At 32.5% G+C, this 24,805-nt stretch overlaps 1 protein-coding gene across 3 annotated transcripts in view; it reads left to right on the plus strand.

Moving 5' to 3' along the window:
• LOC118187445 (putative peptidoglycan muropeptide transporter SLC46) overlaps positions 1-21,635 on the plus strand; it is a 42,895-nt gene extending 21,260 nt beyond the window's left edge. For 2 of the 3 annotated variants that reach the window (XM_035357668.2, XM_035357670.2), the window contains 5 exons: positions 2,312-2,655; positions 8,224-8,463; positions 12,093-12,176; positions 15,113-15,269; positions 20,917-21,635. In XM_035357668.2, coding sequence (XP_035213559.1) covers positions 2,312-2,655; positions 8,224-8,463; positions 12,093-12,176; positions 15,113-15,269; positions 20,917-21,019 — 928 coding nt within the window. In that variant the 3' untranslated portion in view covers positions 21,020-21,635. The remainder of the gene's footprint in view (positions 1-2,311; positions 2,656-8,223; positions 8,464-12,092; positions 12,177-15,112; positions 15,270-20,916) is intronic. The other variant, XM_085825404.1, reaches the window with a different exon arrangement.
• Positions 21,636-24,805: the final 3,170 nt, after the last annotated feature.

Here is a 24,805-nt window from a genome sequence, read left to right on the forward strand (position 1 = left end):
AACAGTTTACTTTTAAATAACTCTGACTAGATTGACACTGATGTGATAAACAATGAGATTCTAAGATCTATAAAACATGTATGCAAATTTAATTTCTGTTATTAAATTCCATGATTCGAGAAAATTCCAGGAAAGTACTGGCAAAACAGAATTAATTACAATGTAAGGGAATGCTGCAAGTATTATTTACAAGCATGATTAGAATGAAATAAGTGCATAGCTATATTTTGATAATTACGGGCAGTAGTCTTCATGTGAAAAAATAATGAAATAATATCACGGCAATTTTTTCCCATAATTTAGCTTTGCTATTTTGGAAACGTCATTTTAAGTATAAAATATAGCTATAAAGTTTGTTTATAGCTATGTCATTTTAAATACATTTCATATCTTCTCTCATAACTGCTTACGTTAAAAGCATTTCAAGAGTTAAATTGATATCTGCATGCCAAGATCAGATTACAGTTTCTTTTCAGTCTTTTAATTTTACCTATTATTAATTTTTTACTTTTCAATTCTAAAAAAAAATTTTGAAATTTTAATTAAGTACTTTTAGACTTGTTTATCTGTAATCCGAAGTTCTCAGATTACAGTCTTTTCTTTTTTAAAATAAATCAAATAAATAATTAAGTTTAATGTATATATTTATATTATTTTAATTTTTATAAAGCCAAATCATACTATTCCCATGTGTCTAAATTATCTAGAATAAAATGAAGTGTCTGTTGCCATAGCAAGTGCTTTCAATCGGATTATGCTTATGTTCAATTTTTGCGTCATGTTCACTAGCCTGTCTCCTATAAGTTATTTAAAAATGTTATAAAAGCAAAACCTTTGGGGCCTGGTGCACTATTGGACTAGTGAAGTGACTCCGTTTTAGTGATTGGAGTTGGCTGCGATTTTTAGGTAGCGTAGTACTCCATATGGAACTAAAAACACATTTATTATAAATCTGTTAAAAGCTATATTAATAATATAATAACAAAAATTGATAATAATATTAAATGCGTAGAAATGATTCTTTAGAAGAAAGGTTATTGCCTTTCATTATGTGAAGATAGTGCTAGCAACAAGAATATCTATAGACGAGAGTTTCAGAGTTTTTTGAGTACTTGCACTGTCTGGAACATTCTGCAAACTGAATTAGTCATGCTCTTTTAATTTTCTGGTTGTATTTTACATCCTTGTTTCGTTATAGTTGAGGCTATACCAGGGAAGCCCAAAATCATTGGTCCATCAACTCCCTGAAATCGAGAGGCTTTAATAACCGACAATCACTAAATTTTCTTGTAGTGGAAAGAGCAATATTTATGTTACACCCCAATAATTGACCCCACGCAACACTAACAATTTTCATAATGCTCCAAAACACCAAACCAACTGAGCTGAGGCCATGAACTTTATTTATGATCTTTGGAATTTGGACTGAAAGATCTGAACTCAGTGCACTTTTACCTGTAACAAATATCCCTACATAACAAGAATCAGACTCACGATATATTAGCAAAATCAAATTCCATATGTTTATACACTTACATAAAAATGCAAAATTTTCAATGCAATGATCTCCACTATGTCAACTTTACTATTTTCACTTACTCCAATAATTTAATGAATATACCAAACATTTTTTGTTGTTAATGTAACTTTGTATGCATATAACTTTGTATGTAATTTTATGTTATTTTTCTCTTATGTTTAAATGTAACAACTCCGAAGTATAACTGCAGTATTACTTAGAAATAGCATAAGGTCAGTTTAACTTTTTCCATATTTTAGCTGGTTAGTGTATTGGGGTAATACCTGTTCGATTCTGTAGCGAAATGTCGGGTGTGCCATGTACTTTTACTTGTTTACCTGGTAGTGACTGTGAAGTTCTGGGTTTTGTAATATCAAGTAGAGGCATTAATGAACAAATTATTGCTCCTGCACTGTCAGAACAAGTTAATATCTCCCATCTCTTACCAGCTCGAAGCCTGCGACTTGTGAGAGGACAGTGCATACGAATTTCTTATCTTTGTGTAGACCATCGCATCGCCATTATGATAAATTACATTAAAAGTGGCTTTATTTTCCATCGGTTTTTTTTTTTTTGTTTTTATTACCTTTTCGCTGAATCATGTCTGTAGGTAACTTATTGTTCAAAGACATATATCAAATCTGCTGAAAATAATTTCTTCGTGACATTTCTTAATTCTTTTTATGAATCCTTTTTAATTTTGTACTTAAAGTAAATTAATCAGGTATATTAGCTGAAACATTTACATTTCCCCCCTTCATTTTTAGTATAAGTTATTCTTTTTTTTTTCAGGTCCAGGCAAAGTCGCTTTGCCGTTCTGGAATTCTTTTCTATAATGTCTGGACCTCTAGGATCTTTTATAGGCGGTCAGGTTTTTGAAAAGGGCGGTTACCTGCCTGTCATGTTCATATCTCCAGGAAGTTTGTTTTTAGCTTTGATGTGGGCAATATTTTATGTCAAGGAGACAAAAGAAAGACAAAAAGGAGTTACTATGAAGGAAATGTTCATGGACCTCTTTCGTTTCGATAACATAAAAGAGAGTTTTAGAACCTGCATGAAGAAAAGATCTGGAAACTTCAGGCTACAAATATGGTTACTTCTGTTCATTGGATTTTCTACTCGCCTAACTGAAATGGGTAAGAATCGAAACTCTCAAACGAATAATCATTAATTTAGAAAGGGTTTTGAGACTTCTTTTAAATACAGCTTGCTCTCAAATGATGTTCATGAACCTTTTGCACCTTTTGAATACCTTTCAAAACACTTAGGTACTCATTTTTCCTTTATGAGTTTAATTTTCATTTTAAAAATAATTTTAATAAGCACTAAAACGTTTCAAAACATTTTAGAAAACAAGTTCATATCATACATAATGTTTATTGTAAATTCTTCCATGTTTATGATTTTGTGAAATTAATTCTGATATTGTCAGAGCAATATGCGTTTGACTCAAGAAGTTAATGATTACGACATGCACTAATATGGGAATTCTCAACTAGGGAGAATTCCCCTGAGATGAATTTCATACTTTCAGGAGGAGAATGCGGTCAGCCTTTTATTTAAATATTTAGTTTAAGCTTATGAATATAAAAAAAACTAACTATAAACAAGGTCAATAGACAAAGGCTGTTCCCTGCGCTGGCGTCACGTACTACCAAAAGTCAGGAAAAGATACAAAGAGAGTAATTGTTTATAAGCAAACTAAACTTCAGTGACGTCCCACAAGAGCAAACTTTGTAGGTTAATAACCATGATATGATGTGTGGAAAAAAATGGAAGATTCCAGCATTTAATTGTTAAGTTTAACATGTGACTAAGCGTTTATCTATGATGAAAATTATTTTTTGCTTTACGTTTTGCCACTTCTTAAAGTTTGTTTTATTAGTTCTGAAATATAAACATGTTATATATAAAAGACATCAGAAGGAGATGATTAAATTTTATCTCTTATTATTCAATTAAAATGATCTAAAGCTACTAATCAATTATTCTATATTTTCTTTAGAATTATATGAAACCAGATTTAAGACTTGATATTTAGAATAAGATTTTAGACTAGTGTTTTATCCACGAGCAGCAAATTATGTTTTAATTAGTATTATTCATGAATGCATTGTCTGCATATTTATCTTACAGCTACATCAATACATATTTCATACATCTTTACCAGCAGTTTTGTAATAGCACCGAGAATGCTAAATACATTTATCAGTATCGATATTTACGTCGTTAAATTTTAAGGCTAAACGTTGTTAAATTTTATGACAAATTAATAAGATTACCGAGGACACTCATGTCAACAGATAGTTTCAACGAACTTGATAAAATCGGCGAAAATAATAATCCTTGGAATGAATAAATGGAAAATTACTATTGTTCATAATGTGGTGAGCTGTTAGTCGGCAGTTCGGTATTTAGAAGAACTATATTTTGTCGTAGTATTTCTAATAATTAGTATCTGAGCAAACATTTATGCATACTGTGCATTATTGACATTTTATATTAATTTATCTTCTGGAGATTTATTTATTTATTTTGATTAATAGTTATTTTTAGTTAAAGCAACTTTGTTTCAGTTCTCCTTTTCATCAGCGTTTTCCTACCGGAATGTAAATTACATAGCGCGCGTTTATTCAGATTAAGAGATTAAGAAGTGCTATTTCAGCGAAGATTTTAGAGGGTAATGTTAAAGCGTTTTATGCCTGCTTCAAGGCCGTGTTGTTACTCTGACTTAAAAACGATTTTATTCTGTGGCGTTGAGTGTTTCAAACCATTTTGCTTGTTTCACCGACTTTACTAGCCAGAGCCTTCCTGCACGTTTAAATTATCCTGTGAGCCGTTAGGCTAGCTTAAATACATTTTAAGTTCAATATTACTTGTTTAAGTTAAGCCAGAAGTGTTAGCTTACGTAAGCCCTAATGGGGTGATCTATGCAACTATATGCGATTGATTTACTTTTATTGTACAAATGCCAAACATTAGGGCTTAAGCCATTAGTTAATAGGCTCTTCAGTACTTTTCCTCATACCAAGAAAGTGCAATACAATTATTTAAGTGTTAAAAAATCATAGACTGATTGGAGTCTTACAAAATACAGTTTGGGGAATCCACCACTGCAATTCTGTAGACGTGCTTTCGCAAACATTCATGTCCGGTCAGACGTCTAAATAGAGTTACCGCTGTTTTCCTTGGATAACTGGGAATGAAAGTTGTCTCTTTCCCCAGAATTCTCCAACTCTTATGCATAAGCTCGTTAATTCATATCCTGCTTAAGAATTTTCTTAAGAGTCAGGTTAACGAACAATTTAGTCGTATGAAAAGAAAGCGGTCGATTAATGCGTTGCATTATCAAATTTGCTTTCTTAGCCAATGTATCAGCTTTTTCATTTCACATAATTCCAAACTGGGCTGGAAACCATTGGAAAGAAATTCTGCGTGCCATTGCCTTAAGCAAAGGCTTACTGTCTAAGATTCTTTGGGAACTATTTTGATTTTTCATAATAGCTTGAAGCACACTTTTCGAATCTGACAATATGACTGCCTTTACAAAAGAGTGGCTACGAATCGACAGTTGTTGAACAGCCACAGCAATAGCTTCGATTTTCCCATCAAAGGCAGTAGTAAGAGAGCTCATTGGTAAGTAGAAACTAAAACACTCGTTATGTATGCCTGCTCCAGCACCGCGCATTCTCTCTTAACATAGAGCCGTCAGTGTAGACCCGCAATCACTCATTTTGAGGATAGCGAACCCTAATAGTTTCCATTGCAATATGTCGTAATTGTGAATCGCTTTTTCGTTTTTAACAACTCTTTGAATAAGATAAAGATTTATATTCAAATTTGAAAAGTCCAGTTGACAATGGGAAGGAAGTAAAATTAGCTAATCCCGGATCAATTCCAAAGCATCAGATTCTCTCTGTGTAACCTGGGTAAAGCCACTTTCAGTTTTAAGAATTTCTAGAAATTTCATTATTATAGTTCCTCCCAAAAGGGTTGTCGGGCAAACGCGCCAGCTTCTGGTATAATAGGATCGCTTTTCTCGTAATACAATCATGAACAGGTTCCCAAACGGTTAAAAGCTGCATTGCAAGAATAGGAGTAGATCTCACTGCCCCAGTAATTATGCGTAACGCTTGGTTCTGGAAGACTTCGAGGATGTGGATCACATTCTCCGGAGTCGTGATGAGGATCTCTTTGCAATGACAAATAATTTGATGTGTTAATAAAGGGTGATTACGCTACAATGATCTATATGCGGTTGAATAGTGGGTCATTTACACTTTTTATTTGACTTTATCTGTTGTCCTAAGACCTGAGGATAATTACTCTACAGTCTTTCTAGAGCTCTAGTTTAATACTGCCAAAGAAAGCGAGACTTTGTAATCTAATAATATTGAACTTCTCTAAAATTTGTTTCTCTCTTTTAAAGAAAAGTACTCAGACATAGCTTAAAAACTTGTTGATTTGACAGAGTGCAAGTTATTGAAAATATTAGAATTCGAGTACTTGCACATCTTAAATTCATAATTTTTTAAGCACTGCTAAGAATCGCTCTATGCACTGTAGGTTTTCAGCACATGCCTTTCAGGTTTTAGAAGTCTTTAGCTACAACAAAATTTCTGCCATATCTTCTTGCAAATCTAGTTATGTAACATTTATTTCTGATGATGATGTACACTACATTTTAGAAAATAAGCGTTTAAAATGTAAATTTATAAGGTATTTCTCCCGCCTTCTTAGCGTACCTTCGTGGTGTAGTGGTCTGCACGCTGGGCGCGTATTCCACAGGTCCGCGGTTCAATTCCCGGCAAAGGCGTTGCTTATTTTTCAAGTCTCTTGCTTCCAAATAACCTAATAGCTCTACAAATGGCGCCCGAACTATAAAAGGTGGTGGATGACGATTCTCCGCCACCAGGATTTGACGATTGGGTCCCCTAATCCCCCAATCGTCCTTTAAAAGGGGGAGTATTTAAGGTATTTTTTTCCGCCTTCTTAGCGTGCCTTCGTGGTGTAGTGGTCTGCAAGCTGGGGGCGTATTCCAGAGGTCCGCGGTTCGATTCCCGGCGAAGGCGTTGCTCATTTTTCAAGTCTTTTGCTTTCAAATAACCTAATAGCTCTATAAACTAATAAGGCCATTTATTGAAGAATATTGTTTCTTGCAAGAAAATAAATTTATTTCTTATGTTCCAATATAATTAATATATATATATATAATTTGTTATTTTCAAAGCTTTCTGAGTTAGTACTTACTTATATAGAAATATTTTATAGGTATCAGTAAACCATTTTACTCTCTTTATTGAACCCCTTTATGTACGTACCTTCTTCTGCTGTAAAATTACCAATGTTGATGACATATTTATAACATAAAAATGAATTCTTAGATAATCAAAATACAGAACATAAAATCACATATTTTTTAGGTGTAAGTAGAAGCAAAGTAGCAGGAAAAAATGAAGTAGTACGGGAGAGTAGTAAAGCGAAGTAGAAGTGGCGAAATGTAGGAAAATTTTGCTGTGATATAATTCCATTGTAAATTATGTTGCACAAAGACGTTTGTACGATTTGATAAAGAAAAGAATTGGATATTTAAGACAACGTTGTATATTTCATCCCTGAACCCTTTGCGTGCAGGTCTTCCAACAAATATTTCCAGCAAGTGAAATATCAGTAATTTCTCTATTGGTAAAATACGAATTTTAGTAGCAAAAGCAATAATTGCTGGTTGTAGTTATTAAAGGGAATAAGAAATTTTCATTTATCCTTTTATGTGACTTTTAAAAATAATTTCACAATTTCCTAAAACATTTTCTTAGTAATTAACAGTACAACGATCGCAATTCATTAGAATGAAAGAAAATACCCGATTTTTCGAAGAAAATTGAAGGAAATGAAAACACAACCGTATGAGTTCCTAATTTCACATTATAGGGCCTTATCCTGCGCTAATCAAATTTCAAAAGGTTTTTAGGCCCTACTATGCTGCCAAACGAATTATAACTCCGTCTATGTAAAAGTACTTCAAAGTCCTATGAAGGTTTTAAAATAACTTTTTTTAAGTTTAGAACATGAAATTAACAATAGCACAATTACTGAGTAAAATCAAACCTGTGCGTGTTAAATAACACAACATTGAAAATGCAGTTCGTTGCTGCACATTACACAGTTTTGCCTAATTAAGCTTCACTTAAACCTTTAACAGCGCATGCGCACTGATGCGCGAACTTCGGCTAGTTAAATGGCTAATGCCAGAAAACTATCTCTCAAAGCTGGGCTAGAGTACGTATAATAGCGAACGTCGCTGCCGAAAGCTCTATATCTAAAGCATTCAAAACATTCAAGATCTTATCTCGTTCTTAAGATCTTATCTCGTTCATTTGAGCTTTTGCAGCTAAGGATGATGTTTCGGTAAAACCATCGAAACTAGTCCTGTGAAAATTTGAAAATATAACGCTGATTTTTGTTGTTTGATTTCTAAATTAATATTTATTCGGCATGTTATTGTATCTTAATAATGCTATTTTTAATTTTGTCTCGAAACATTTAGTGTGCAAGCTTTCACGCTCTTAAATAAAGAACATACGGGTGATGTTAATTTTAAATCAAATAAAGTAAAATAATTTTGTAATTACTATTCATAATGAGTAATTTCATTATTTTATTCTTTCTAATAACATATCTTAACATTCACTTTTTCCCCTCAGGTGCATTGTCTATAGGTTTTTCCTACACCAGGAAAGTATTTAAATGGACGGTAACGCAGTATTCGAATATGAACACCATTATGATTCTTCTGAAAGCCGCAGCAACGTTAGGAGTGGTACCTTATTTAAACCAGAAATTATTAGTACATGAAGCAGCCGTTGGCCTAATAGGAATCCTGTCTCTGATGTTTACAATGACGCTTATGTCTGTAACAGTAAGCGAATGGCTCGTTTATTATGGTGAGCTCATATGTAATGTTTTATTTTTTTAAGTAGTTTTATACACGCTGAGGCAAATATTTACAAACATTTGATTTGCAGCTACAAGAAAATTAAAATTAAATTCCTAAACCTACATATTTGGGGTGCTAACTGGAAAATTCTCTATAAATTCTGCTTAGTTAAAATTAAACATTTTTACTAAGGTCGGACTTCTCAGTTTTTACACGAGAGGATATCAGTATATTATAAGAATCGCAATATTAGAAGGAATCAAAAATCGGAATATTAGAAGAACTTCATTCGTGATGAGCTTGTAAAATTCCTTGTAAATATAATTTTGTTGTAAAGGACAGTCCCACAGATCTTTCAGATTAAGAATATGTGAAAGTACCATTCTATTAGTGGAAATAAAATTCAGCTTTCATTTTCTGTAATTACACGTTTTGCTCACGGCTTATGCGCAAAAGTAAAATTTAGTTTCAATGACTTGAGAAAATAGCATTAAAAATGAAAAAGCCTATTTGTGATGTTCCTCGGGGTGTTCTTCCTCAAAATTGAGAGGAAGCTTTACATGTTGACTTCCATATGCATCACAGTTGCCTTCATTTTTGGAGCCATGTGCTTCGAATATGATTCACAGGCTTTGTATGATTTGAAAACGTGCGAGTCATCGGTGCTTCAGAAACACTCATATTTATGTGGTTAAAATTATTTCTATGGCCTCAAAAAGCTGCTCCGTATTCTTGGTTTCTGGAAGGTTTTTTCCATAAATTGTTACATAATTTTCATATATTGTTGCGTACGTACTGGTTCGTAATGGATTGAATGCACACAGAACCAATGAGAGCTCGATAAAATTTATTTTCACAAAAGAAACACTTTACAATTCTAGAACTTTCCCCGAAAGTACTCGTACAGCTCTTCTCAGTATGACAGAACACAATCAGTAGTTACCACTTTAAACAACTAAGAACTTTAAAAAAAAATGCAATGCAAAGCGAGTGTAAAGAGCGAAGCTCGCACGGACATCTAACTCTGAACCAAAAACTGAGAACTGATGCTCTCTCCGATCTTATAAAGTTCCTTCTCCCGGCCGCTGAGAAATCTCTAGCACTTTCCATTTCTCGAAACTGCTGGAAGACATGTATAGTTAAACTTGTATATAAGGGTCAGATACGGTTACATATATTTAGTTATAGTTATATGGGAACCAGTCCCAAATGTCGTCAAATGGTCGCCAGGTTCGGTGACGTTTGGAGATTTCTTGACAAATTTGGTGACAAAATTAATTGCCAAAACCAATGCCACTTTGGCGATATCTCCCCAATTTAGCGAGTTAGCCATTTATCTCAATGTTAAATAAACTTGCCCTTATAATCTTATTTTTCCGGCAAAGCTTTATCTCTTGAGGCATTTCAAGTTGCATTATACAAAAAAAAAAAAAAAAAAAAAAAAAAAAAAAAAAAAATCCGAAATGTTTCAGATTTTAAATTACGTCCAAAGGGGCGTTTTTTAACATTTTGTGTGTTACCTTTCTTTATTAAATATCATGTTCCTCGCACTTAAACCATAAGATCCAGTGCAACAGCAATATCGCAAAATAGTTTTAAAACGAGCATATCTTTAGAATTTCCGATACAGAGACTCACGCGCTGGAGATAAAAATGTTTTTTCTGCACAACGTTGCCATTGCTCGCTTTGAAATCCTTGAGTTTGTTAATCAAAAATTCGTCAAAGTTTTAAAAAATAGGAAATCGATCATAAAACAAATTTCAAATTTCAAATTTGGTCTTCCACATGCTCATATTCGTTGGAGGATTACGTTATTCAAAATTCGATGACTCTATGTACCGTTGTTTTATCACAATACGAGAAATATACATACATTTATGCAGATTTTTCATTATTTAATTTTTTCAAATACAATGCAGGACTCTAACATTTTGTGGCAACAGTTTGAAAAGTGAACCGACATTTATAAGTCCGACGCAAAATGCCAAAACGAAACTAATAGTCCTTCGGGATTCAAATCCCTTTGGACTAAAAATCTGAAATGTTTCAGATTTTAAATTACGTCCAAAGGGGCGTTTTTTTAACATTTTGTGTGTTACCTTTCTTTATTAAATATCATGTTCCTCGCACTTAAACCATAAGATCCAGTGCAACAGCAATATCGCAAAATAGTTTTAAAACGAGCATATCTTTTGAATTTCCGATACAAAGACTCTCGCGCTGGAGATAAAAATGTTTTTTCTGCACAACGTTGCCATTGCTCGCTTTGAAATCCTTGAGTTTGTTAATCAAAAATTCGTCAAAGTTTTAAAAAATAGGAAATCGATCATAAAACAAATTTCAAATTTCAAATTTGGTCTTCCACATGCTCATATTCGTTGGAGGATTACGTTATTCAAAATTCGATGACTCTATGTACCGTTGTTTTATCACAATACGAGAAATATACATACATTTATGCAGATTTTTCATTATTTAATTTCTTCAAATATAATGCAGGACTCTAACATTTTGTGGCAACAGTTTGAAAAGTGAACCGACATTTATGAGTCCGACGCAAAATGCCAAAACGAAACTAATACTACTTCGGGATTCAAATCCCTTTGGACTAAAAAAAAAAAAAAAAAAAAAAAAAAAAGGCAGTTTTGCTTAGAATTTGAGTCAAATTAATTACGTATATCCAATATTCGTAATATCGCCCAGTTCCCAGAGACTGCACGTCCCGAGCAGTACAATCCTTGGACAGGAAGCCATACTTAAATTAAGAAAAAACAATGCAGTACTACAATAATAATTTCAATAAATAAGAGATTCATAATAATATATTTTGCTGCAGTAACGTTTAAGTAATTATTTATGTGGAAGTAAAACAAGGAACTGAAAAAATTTAGGATAAATGGGACCCCCCCCTAAAAAAAAAGAAAAAACAAACACTAGAATTGAAAATTAGTACTACAGAGTATTTTACCCGATTTTGCTGTGACAGTCATTGTGTTAACAGTTATCTATGTTCAGCATTACCTCAGTCATCTGTAATACTATAGAGGCATTGGCCTAGCTTCTATCTGTCCTTGCAGTGTGCCTTTGCCGCTTAGACGGTTTAGTGGTTAGTGACGCTAACTTTTATTCGACGCCAGGAGATGGCATGGCTGTTTATAATCGTCCAGTGTCTGTGTGGCAAGGGGAACTGAAAATGCACAAACACTCGAGAGCCCCCGTTAGAGACACTTGCTCAGCCCACGGGGTGTTCTACCTCAAACGTAGGTGGAAACTTAACAGTTAGGAAGACCCAACGGTACCTAATATCCCTACGAAAATGCACAGGTGCCTGCTTTCACCTGTAATGTATCGTTTATTAACTAATTAATGCAATATTTGTTATTATGTTTATAGCGCTTAGGCGTTAAAAAGGATTTCTGAATTATTTAAGAAAGCATACAGTTATGTATTTTACAGAATAATGTGATAAATATAAAGGAGGTAGCGATCTCACGAATGGTATGACTGTCCCTGCTGCTTTTATAATACAGTAATAAATATTACTTCAGACAGCAACCAGATGATTTGTAAAGTTTTCTTTCTTTAGTTTTCCGAAGAATTAGAATTTAAAAAAAAATTATTTATTTCTTCTACAGCATGGTTTGGTGGCATGCTGATTGCTTGTGGAAATATCGCTGTTCGGTCAAGAATATCGAAATTAGTCAATCGAATGGAATTGGGTAACGTATCAAAATTTTTGTTTCCTTTCTTTTTTGTATACATTTTCGAATACTTCCTTTCTTTTTTGTATACATTTCTAGAATAAATTATAATTTATATTTACATCAAAACTTATATGAAATTCTAACTTAAGCACCATTTTATTCGTCCTATTTAGCACTTGTTAGCTACATTAGTACCCTAAATATCATTTTGAAGGATTTTAGAAAAGTCTGGGGAATGTCAAAAAGGAATGACAGTGCAATTTGGCAATAGAGTTTTACGATGACATGTAGAATTTTAAGTAGCATAACAATAGATGCACGACATCGGAAAGGAGATCTGTAGAAAATTAAACAGTTAATTTTGGATTGAATATTTTCCATCACTTTTTTTTTTTTTTTTTTTTTTTTTTTTTTGTACTTATGTGTCTAACATTGGCGGTAACGTGATACAATTAGTTTGTCTTTGTTTCGGGTGAAAAATGTTTGGCAATCGCTTCTGAAATGACTTTGAAGGGTTTTTTTTATTCTGAGCCACAATTTTCTGCTGCCATATGAACTCGAAATATGGCGGCGGAAAATACGATATCCAGTGATTTCTAAATACAATTTCCAGTCATGTTTTGTTGTAACCCTATATTTTTCCCTCCGCCATTTTGAAGAACACCATACCCATTCGATATTTTGCATATGAACTCGGAATGTGGATCAACAAAATTGAATTTGTGGTTCACTTTGAATATATCGAAGCCAATTTTTTGGAATTCTTCTGTTTTATAGAGAGCCCAGGAGTGAGTGAGAGATGGAGGACGTGGGCACCATCTTTCTACCATGGTGGTTAATTGGTATAGCGCCACGTCCACACTTATCTAAAGCAACCTTGGATGTTAATAAAGGGGGCCTACACAGGCATCTCTCACCTAGCGCCTGGTGCATAACTCTGCCAGCTCACCTCCCCAAGCAGCCACTAGGAGTAAACATACATAATAGGACTCGGTCGTATAATACTTGAGGTGGATAGCCTAGGATTCGAAATAAATTGGAATGAATTGGTCGTTCCTTTTTTTAAATATTTTCTTTGATTATATTTAACAGACGCGTGGCTTTTTGGTCGCACACTTTAATAAGAAAGATTTTTTTTATTTGATGATAAATACCACCGAAAACACATTGAGGCGGAAGAACAGGCTTTCATCAATTTCTACTATTAAGGCTCCCCACCTGTTTTTTATTTTCTAATTTTCACAACTCTGCATCATGTAGACGCACATTTCTCGGAAATATGTATTCCAATCTATAACGGTAGAATCAGCCATGTTGAATTCCATCACAAAATTTTAGCAATAGATGAATATGGTGTCAGCAATAAATAACACTCTATTTCCTGCAAGCCAGTTGCCAACTCGCATTCCAACCGATTCCATATCTTTTGGATTTAGCTATGTACTCTTCGACTGAGTCGAATAAAACTTCATTTCATTCAGATTGAAACATTGACAGTTTACTCGGCAATATAATATGCACTTGTAACAAATTAACAACATCACCTTCATTGTTTGGTAGATCTCATAAACCTGTTCCAGATTCCACTACAGCCGGACTTAACTTGAGAAAAAATCAAGTGCTTTTTAGTTATTATTTTTTAAGTTTATTTTTAGTTCTGCATAAAATTTATTAGCTCAAAGCGGCATTTTGCGCTGTTTCACTATAAATGTCCGTGTCTCCTTACAAATTGTTGTTACCAAATATTATCGCCCTGTATTATATTTAAAGAAATTAAATAATGAAGAATCTGCATGAATACATGTATGTTTCTGGCACTGTGACAAAAACGACGGTACCATCAAATTTTGAATAATGTAATCCTCCACCCGAACATGGACATCTGGACGGCCGAATTTCGAATTTGTTTTAATCTATTTCATATTTTGTAAAACATTAACGAACTTTTGATTACCAAACTCAACGAATTCAAAGCGAGCAATGGTAACACTGTACGGAAAATAACATTTTTTTTTTTCAGTGCAGAAATTCTAAAGGTATGCTGTTTTCAAATGTATGTGGTTTACGGGCGTAGAACATGATATTCAATAAATATAGGTAACACACAAAACGTTAAAAAAAAGGTTCCTTTTGGGTTTAATATAAAATCTGAGTGCTTCTAGATTTTATTTTATTTTTTTTCCTTCATTACACTCAGAAAATTTTATGCTCCGAATTTTATAAATTACTAAAATAAATAATTCACTTTAATGTTAGTAATTTAATGATGATATAATCAAATAAGTCATCGTTTTGTAATGTTGTTATAGTTTTGAAAATCACTGCCTGAAAATGTTCATTAAATTTTTTAAAAAAATTATCAGATCTTGTTTAATTTTATCTTATAAAGCATCACGTACTATCAATCTTATTTAATTTTACTTTATTTTTATGCAAAATTAAGTTCATAAATTTTGTGCTTAGAATTTTTACCGTTTTACCAAAGTAAAGATGTTTGTACAAGAATTACGCCTGAAAACAATGCGCGAAATGCAGTAAAAAGTGCTTTAATGAGATATATTAAATCCTATTTGGAAACAACTGTGGCTTTTATAATCTCATCACTATACAACGTATCACATTAAATAATTAAAAACAGTTATGTGATACAAACGCCATAGGTTTCAGTATTAAAGTAAACCAGATCGTCCCTACTCTTTCTTGCAAACATGTCGGTGACGCGCGCCCTGCCCATTGGGTTAGTCTATCTATAAGGTTCATGGTTGCAATGCGATTCATTTGAGTTATAGTGCCAAATTTTGCAACCATTAGCTCTTTTTTGCGAGTTTCTAAATATTTCTCATTACCACATAAGTACTTAATTTCGCGGTTACTAGAAAAAGTTTGTAAATCTACTTCCGATCTATGAAAGACATTAGCTTAGGAAATAACTTATATTTGTTTTCTCGCAGGACGTGTATTTTCGCTTTTGGCCACATGTGAGGCATTAACTCCTGTCCTTGGAACTACCTGCATGTTGCAACTCTACAACTGGTCGGCTTCTTTCTACCCAGGTTTACCATACGCGATTGCAGCCGTGTTCCTCATACCTTCTGCTCTAATTTTTATGTAAGTATATATATTCTATTTATTCTTATTGGTACATATCTTGGTATCTGAAAGTTAATTTTCAAATATTCCAAATTAATATATATATGTATAACTAACCTTGTAGAGTCATTAGGTTATTTGAAGCAGGAGACGGGGAAAATGTGCAGTGCCCTCTCCTGAACTCGAACCCTGGACCTCTCGAATACACGTTGAGTATGCTTCCAATTACACCACAAAGGCATGCGGAAAGGAGGAAGAAAATACCTTATATACACTCCCTTTTAAAGGGCGACTGGGGATGAGGGAACCCAATTGCCAAATCCTGGCAGTGACGAATTGTTGTCCACCACGTTTTAGTTCGGACGCCACTTGTAGAGTCATTAGGATTTTTAATGATGGAGGCGTGAAATATGTGCAATGCCCTCGCCAGGGCTCGAACCTTAGACCTCTGGAATACTCATCGAATAAGCTTCCAATTACACCAAGAGGGCATGCGGAAAGAAGGGAGAAAGTCTAATTTGCTTTTATTCCACCATGTTTATGTTTATTTGTTCTCTAATATCATTCCCGATCTGTTGTGTGTATTATTATTTTTACTATCGGTTTTTATTACATGATTACAGAATTACATATAAGTTTTTTTAGACATGATTTACTTGTTTCTCATTATTGATTGATTATATTTCCCAAAGAGCTTTTCTGTTTAAAATCAGGTTTGTATACAATTACTTTGTGAAAATATTAAGAACCAGATGCCATCATCGTTTCATAAATAAATTCATTTTCATGGCATAATGCTTTACTAGTGTGTGTATTAAAGAGATTGATTCTTCTACACTATTTCCGGCATATGTTTTACAGTTAGTCTATCTCTCTATCTATTTATCTATATACTATCTATCTACATAAATAAGAATATGAATAAAGTAATTAAAATATATGAGATTTTTTATGTTGCTTGAGATTGTGTCAAGGAATGAAAGTTAAGTCCTGCAAACTCTACTAGGCAAGATGGTGAGCTATCCCTACGTCTTAAAAACAAAGTACTAAAGAAGGTTTGAAATAACCTTTTAGTCGAAAATTTAACACTAGGGCAAAACTTGACCTACAGACGAGCCATTACTCGTGGCTGTGTAAATGTAGCAATGACAGTCAATTAAATTCGAGCACGTGTAATGGAGTCGAAGGCTACATATTCAACACAATAAAAAATAATCTGGTTTAATTGTTTTACCGGCACGTAAGTTTAAACCATCGGGCTGGCGAGAATGCCAAGTTTGAAATATCATATTTAAGTACGTACTGCTGGCAAAAACCTAACAGCAGACTAGATTACCTGAAGTTCTCCCCTTCTAAGATTCAAAACCCTTAGTTTAAAATACAGTCAATTAGCATCCTGTTGAGGAATACGGGGAAGAATTTAGAGTAAAGATTAATATCATAATAACTGGTTAGCTAAACATGAGAGACGTTACGCTGCTGATGAAAAGTTAAAAACAAGACACACATAAACACATATTATTTAAAATTGAACTAAACAAGCGTTTTCTTTCAGGCAACGTTTTTTACGTAAAGTTAATTTTTTAATTTAGCAAAGCAGAAGATTTATCTTGAAATCAAATAATACAATAGTTTAAAAACACAAATATTTTTTAAATAAGGAGATCTTTAAACCGGATATTAAAAAAATTTAAAACAAATATTTTATTATATTTAATGCAATAAAACTAATGTGCATTTTGTTTGTTTCTTCAAACTAATCCAAAAGGTAATTGCGATGAGATATTCTTACCTTGTTACTTCAAAACGTGATTGACTGTTATTCATTGATTTCCGAATAATCTTATGCTTTTATATAACTGTTAACACCGGTGCATTGCAAAGCCACAGCATCCTTAAATTTTAATCATATTTAATTTTAAATAAACTCTATAAACCATTATGTATTTCGCTTTACTTAAATAAATACTGCTGCATTGGAAAAAACGGATTTCTGGGCACCTGTAAAATATGAATATCCGCTGCAAAGTAGTTAAACTCAGCAATTGTGAATTCTGTTTGCAAAGAAATGAATGCAAAAGAATTAATTTTAAGCAATCGATGAACTTAAGAAATTAATTAAAAGTAAAAAAAAATAATTGGAAAAAATCTGAAAGGTTTCAGACTTTGACGGTCGCCCGAAAGGCTTTGTTAAATTTTTTACCCTCTACGAGTTTGCAGCTTACAGTCTGCTCTTGCACTCACTCCTGTTAACTTGCTTCTTTTATTTTTGTCTTTTTAGCTTCCTTATTAATCGTAATTTTCTTCGCACTTACGTCACATACAGCTCAGCAAAAAAATTACAAAATCTTTAGAAGCTACATGGCAACATTATGCTTAGGATTCCCGATGCTGTGTTAAGTGTTGGTATACATTCTTATATTTTTTCAGTCTTTTCTCAGTTAATCATATAAATATTCAGTTTTCTGAGTAAGATGGTTAAAATTTTTTTTGTCTTTTATTAGTGACTTTTCATGTAGTAACCCTGTTTATTAAATATCACGTTCCTCTTATTTACGCCATATAACATTCAATGGTAAAATCACAAAATATTTAAAAACAGCATATATTTGGAATTCCCGATAAAGTTTGCGATACATATTTTTATATTCGCTATATTATTTCTGTGAGAACTAGCAGCATGAAATAGGTATCATAAAAATGAAAAATCAGATAATGATGAGTCCAGCTAGCTTAATTTCATAAAAATATTGAATTTTTCTAATTAGATATCTCATGATTTTAATTCATGTTTATTTAAATCAATCACATTTAAGTAAAAGAATATTTTTAAGAACTGTGTTTTACTCAATAGCATTCCAAATTACATTTTAAAGTATCTTAGGCTTTACCGAATGGCAACGTGCTAGCGGATGGAAGATATAAGTATTTTATTTACGGCCGCGGCAATACATTGTTTTCATTCGATTTTGTTAATTAAAACTGAAAGATAAATATCTCACATTTTTTCGAATGACAGCAGTTTCGCGCGCTGGAGAAAAATGTTTTATTTCGAACAGTGTTCCCAATACTCGTTTTCAAATCGTTGAGTTTGTTAATGAAAAATTCACTGAAGTTTTAAGAAATATGAAATAAATAATAAAACAAATTCGAAATTCAAAACTCGGGCTTTTGGGGGAACATGTTTGGGTATAGGACTACGTTATTCAAAATGTATAAACATTTTCTTAAATATTCTTAAAATTCAACAGAATCTTAAATATTATTTAAGGTTATTTAATTTCCTTAAAAATAATTAAGGGCGATATAATTTGGTGGCAACAATTTGAAAAATGGCACGCCGTTTATAATGAACGAGAACAAAATACCATTTTGAGAGTAATAGTCGCTTTTGGACTAAAAAAAAATACAAGCATGAGAAAATCTTGCAAAGAAAGTGAAGGCAGAGCTGTTCCTGCTTTGATTGAAAGATTTGATAGGTTGCGCTGTGAACAACAGTTTTACCGCTACCAACAATTATGACTTTTATTGAATGATATAATTTTTCAAAATTTGTACTCATTTAACACTCCTAGTATTATTATTTCTGATTCAATATAATGGGTATTTCAATGTTGGATAAGACTGTGTTCTGATTTGGGACCTGGTGACCTGGGGAAAATGCCCAGGTTACCAGGAGTGGGTGCTAGGAATATGTACAAAGTTAAAGTTTGGAAACTATTGACGAAGTGTCCTTCATTTTGTTACAAATCTGATGTACCAATTGCATAGTTAAACCAGTGAACACAATCGTAGAGATTACAGAAACTCCAGATTAATCTAAAAGAGAAATATATTGAAAATTAAGAGCGTTTTAAGAAAATAAACTAAACCTCTTGCGTTCTCGCCGTTAGCACTCATGACTGACCCTAGTATTTCGTTCAAACTAGGCAAATTTTACGTCTTTACTTAAGTGAAAATCTGCTGAAATTAATTTTCTGCACTTTGATATTATTAACATTATCTCATAAATCTTTCATCAAAACTCCTCTTGCTTTTATTTAGTTAAAATTGTAATCACTTCCAGGATAAATCTAGTAAAATAACACATTTTTCAGGCCTTAAGGAAAATAAAATTCTTATTTTCTTCGAATAAATAGAAATTTACTTCCATTAACATGTATCTGTTAAATAAAGAAATATATTTTTCGTATTTTGATTCTGCGTTTTAAATAATTTTAAATACATCAGTTTTTGAAGAGACTTGCTGCTTTTTTAATTCATTTTCGCGAAGAAATACATTTTCCTGGCTTAGATTAATTAATTTGTAAATAATGTCAAATGTTAATAAATGTGTTAGAATTCGTGAATAGAAATGGTCCAGAAATTATCAAGCATCAATGTATGAAACTAATTCTCCCTTTTTTTTTTTTTTTTTTTTTTTTTTTTTTTTTTTTTTAACACATCTAATATAACTGCTGAGTTAAATTATGCAATTATTCCTGACATATATTCTGCTCAATCTCATTTTATTCTCCCAAAGAGCCAGTGTTAAAATTCATAAGCAGCAGAATGTATTAAAACAGCAAAAGTTAGATTATAATAATGTCTTTCAAAATTCCATCGCTGGTCGGTTATTGGGAGAATTTACATGTAATTTGCATAGTAGATATAATTAGTCTCTGTTTACCCCATGCAATCATCCATGAAAAGGGTCCTTACACCACACAAGGCAGATATTCACGTGTTTTGCTGCGGCGAATCTAAATATAAATAAAATTCACATCATTTAATAAAAAATTCACAATTAATTAACTCTTGTAAGGTTAGTCGTTGACGTTATGTTCAGGTTTAAAAAAATGAATCAAATAGTGTAGGCTTTTCGGCTACGACAATATTGATCATTTGCTAAATTTTGGTTAATTTTTGGCAATTTAAATTTTTATAAGAACATGGACGCATGAAATGACAATATAAGGATTTAGAGGGGGAAAACACTTTCTTCTCAAAATTACTAAATAAGACAATTTAAGTTTTGATCTACAGTATAAAAATAATATTAAAGACAAGTACACATGATACGAATTTAAAAAAAAGCGTTTTATTCCAGAAAAGAATTGATTGAAAATTATCTATCTCAAATTATTACTATCAGAAAAAAAATTAAATTAAAAATTTGTGCTTAACGAGATTCAATTTGTGTATCCTCCTTTAATAAATGATTCTCTTCAAAACTTTCTGCTATCGTATAGGATTTTGAACCATGTAATTTGGCAAATTTTTCTGAAGAAATCTGCATATTGAAGACCGCACTTTTCTAAAAGATCTGTACCTATATAAAAAACACCTTACTGATCGGAACTTTTTCATAAAGGGCTCATGAAAAAAAAATTCAGTATAGTTTTATTAAACGTTACCACATAACCATAATTATGATATATGATATCAACTTATATTTTTAATTCATTTTTTAAAATAGAGCTTACAAATCGATCAATTGTTCAAGAGATATTTAGTTGAGCAATCTTTCGAAAATACTTTGGAATTTTGTTACTCCACTGTCTACCTATCACTAATAAGCAACTTCATTTTGTGCGGGAAACCCACGAAGAGCTTAATAACTCTCATTTGTCTTCCTGTTTCATCCTAATTAAATTTATGGCTGAATATTGTTTATTCTTTGCAGCTGGATGATGGGTCTGCCAACAATGTCTTTTACTCAGTACGAAGAAAACGAAGCCACAAGAATGAAGGAAATGGAAGAGAGATGTACTAGGAATGTAACGTAAACATGCAACTGAAAAGACAAATGAGCAACATTCGTATTTGGCTGTGTATTAACAGAATGAATTATTAGAAATACTTTAAAAAGAATATTATGAAGTTCTGGGCTTACGAGAATCAAAGGACCTTAAAGCTAGAGTTAAATGTTAATTTCAGAAACTATGACTTTATGCACGTATAAGTCACGTAGTCATCCAAGATCAAGCTTTTGAAGCTACCCTATAACGGTATTCATCACCATTCACATCTTAAACAGCAATGATACATGAATTTATTTCGATTCTGAAATATTTGTGTATAGATCAGTTGATCAGACTTTATAGCTGTTATGAAAAGCTTCAATATATTTGTCATATTAAGAAATCAATAAAGAACATTTAATGCATCAAATATTTTTAAAAGAATGTACCATGCATGACGTTTCGGATAGATGCTCGTGTGCAATTAATTTCACTTAGGCTAATAATAGCCTTAATATTTGTATTGGAATTCTAAGTAATCCAACCAGCGCTTTTATTTTTTGTATTTAAGTCAGATGTTTATTAATCAATGTAGTAAAATTTAATTATTTTCATTTTTTCTAATTTCTGTTGAACAAATAAGAATAAATTTGTAAAACAGGTCAAGAATCTTATTTGATATATGTTCGAAGTGTAAAATTTTCAGTTGGAAGTAATCACGCCATATAGGCACATAATCATATTGGTAAAGAATAAAATACTAATAATTTTACTAAAATTATGAAGGAATAAATATAAATCCAGTTTTTTTCCTTGTACGAAGTAAAAAGGGAAGTATTGTAATCGCGAAAAATTTTATGTATCATATTTCAACGAAAATATCCATTTTGACCGCCATCGAATGTCCAAAAATTTTAAATTATACTAAAGATTAGAAGAAATTATTAATTATTATTCTTTCATCTTCAAAATGTTAGCAAACGCAAGGTGTCTTTAGTATTTATTTCCTTTCCCGCCGCTTTTGCCTACCAGCAGATGATCGTATACGACTGTTGAATAGTTCTTGTTAGATCTGAGTTTGAATCCCAAGGTATAGATTAGTTACATAGTCGTTTTCGTGGGTTTTTTTTTTTTTTTTTAATTCTTTTTAAATTTTATGTGTAACATAACTACAAGGCACTTTCTCTTAAAATCCCTCTCGATAAACTAATAAAATGATTCCTATTTACGTGATGCGTAAATGCAAGAATCAGAATTTACATATTCATCAGCTTTCTACTGTGCATATTTTATTTATGTAATTTGAATGAAAGAAAAAAAAACTGACTGATGCTTCATTTAATCTTACGGAAATAATTTTGCATAATGATACGTAACGTAATTCCGTACTCTTATAAATGTAATTCCTTACGTTTTGGTCAAACACGTAACAACTATATTAATATCTTGTAAGATTCATTAGATATAATAATAATATTTTTTCTTCTATAACGCTTGGAATCAGGCCTTTAGAAGAGCAATAAGGCTGGCCATTGCATGTAATGCTTTTCAGTCGTTGATATTTATAAGATGTTCTGAGTGCTTTAAAACTTTTCATATGCCAAGACAAAGAAACAAGGGAATTATATGCTTAAATTTTTATTTAAACGCTTAAAAATCACGAATGTGTTTTTTATTACATTTACAAGTTCCGCATGAAAATGCTTTTCCACTGAGGATGGTGGCTTTATTGGAAAAAGTATCTCAAATTTAATAAATCAAATCCGTAGAACAACAAAATATTTAAAATAACGGAAATGATGGTGCATATGCAGTCAATTTATTAAGCTTAATTTACTTGCTATAGAGGTTATAACTTGTTTATTTTATATCCGATACCCACATACAAACATAAAAATAGTTCTAATAAATAAAAACAGACCGAACTACCAGTGTTCAGCGTCTTTACCGCTCGGCCGCTGGTGGGCCGGTGAGAAATTACTGGAAACTATCTTCATTAGGGATTATAGGTGCAAGGTATTCGCATATAAATGTATTCCCAAACAAAGAGATTATTCGTAGTGCAAAACTTCGTAAGTGAGCTTATTTACTTTTTGTCAAACTTCAAAGGGCCCACTAGCGGCCGAGCGGTAAAGTCGCTGAACATCGGTAGTTCGGCCCGAGGTTCGAATCCCTCGAACGGGTTGGCTGCATGGGCGTTTTCGTGGATTTCCCCATGTGTTACGCATATACGAGCCAGTTTCCCTTAGAAAGTCCTCCATGAAGGCATCCCTCCCCTTAGGCAGACAGCCTTCGAAACTTTACCATAATATCACACACACACAGTAAAACTTCAAATAACTAAAATCTTAAAATTTGTAACACTGTATTTGCTACAAATACGTAATTGAAACGTATTCGAGGGCCACATACGTACTGCAGGCCATCAATTTGACAGCCCTGCTTTACACTATAATGTGACTGGCATTGCAAAGATAAAGTAGTCTTTTACATCTGTAAATTCAAAATGACAGATACAGTCGTTTTTGTATTGCATCCAATAAACTCTCACATATTTGCATAGCACACACCACAAATATGAAATTCATATTGTTACAAGCGTACGGGTTAATAATGGATTGAATGCATACAGAACCGATGAAAGTGTAATGAAATTTATTTTTCAAATAAAATAAGATGAAAAATTTAAATTAAAAAATACTAAAGGAGAGTTTTTTTTTAACGTTTGTGTGTTACCTTTATTTATTAAATATCAAGTTTTTTGCACTTAAATCATAAAATTCAATTCAACAGCAATATCGCAAAATATTTAAAAGAGAATATCTTTTGAGTTGCCGAAACACAGTCTCGCGCGCTGAAGATAATTTTTTTTTTTTTCTTTTTTTTCGGACAGAGTTGCCATTGCTTGCTTTAAAATCGTTGAGTTTGTTAATCAAAAACTCATAAATGCTTTACGAAATATGACGTATATAATAAAAGAAATTCCAAATTCCAAATTTGGGCCTCGAGGCTTTGCCGTATTTAAATAACCTAACCTAACCAAATTTGGGCTTCCAGATGCCCATAAATTTGATGGCTCGTTGTTTTATCACAATGCGAGAAACATACATACATTTATTCAGATTCTTCATTATTTTATTTCTTTAAATATAATACAGGGCTCTAATATTTGGTGGCAATAATTTAAAAAGTGATTCGCCGTTTATAGTGAATCAACACAAAATGCCAAAACGAAATTAATAGAGCGTCTGGGCAAATTGCCCCTTTGGGCTAAAAATTTACAGTTCTGCAATTTTTCACACAAAGGTACAGATACAGTTCTTCTCAGTGTGTCAGAGTACAATACTACTACTTAGTGGTTACTACTTCAGACTACTAAAAACTTTGAGCACAAAGCAATGCAAAGAGCTTTCATATGCGTAACCTCGCCTGTGATCACTCGTTACATTGAAGTAAACGAAAAACTGATGTTCTCTCCAGTCGTACATAGTTTTCCCTCGTCAGCCGGCAAATTCCCAATATTGTCGATTTCGAACAGACAGACAGACAAACAAAATAGACAGATGTGTTGTTTTGCACCCGCTAAGTCTTTCTGCTCCGATGGGCGAAAAATCAAGCTTAGGTGCGAAGGAAAGGTATATAGAAAACGGTTCGTATTTCAGAGGAGAGAAAAAGGAACTTCGTACGCTTTATACGAGTTCAAAAGTCCAGGAAGAAAAAATGGGACAAAATAAAATTAAAATAAATGGCCCAAAATAATGTAGGAAAAAAAAAAGAACCTTTAGAAAGAAGAAGGAAAGAAATAGAAAATTTCCTAAAAATATGATTGAA

This window comes from Stegodyphus dumicola, chromosome 10 (genome assembly GCF_044657685.1).
Source record: "Stegodyphus dumicola isolate Sdum_Otavi_A_Nest chromosome 10, ASM4465768v1".
Classification (NCBI taxonomy): domain Eukaryota; kingdom Metazoa; phylum Arthropoda; class Arachnida; order Araneae; family Eresidae; genus Stegodyphus; species Stegodyphus dumicola.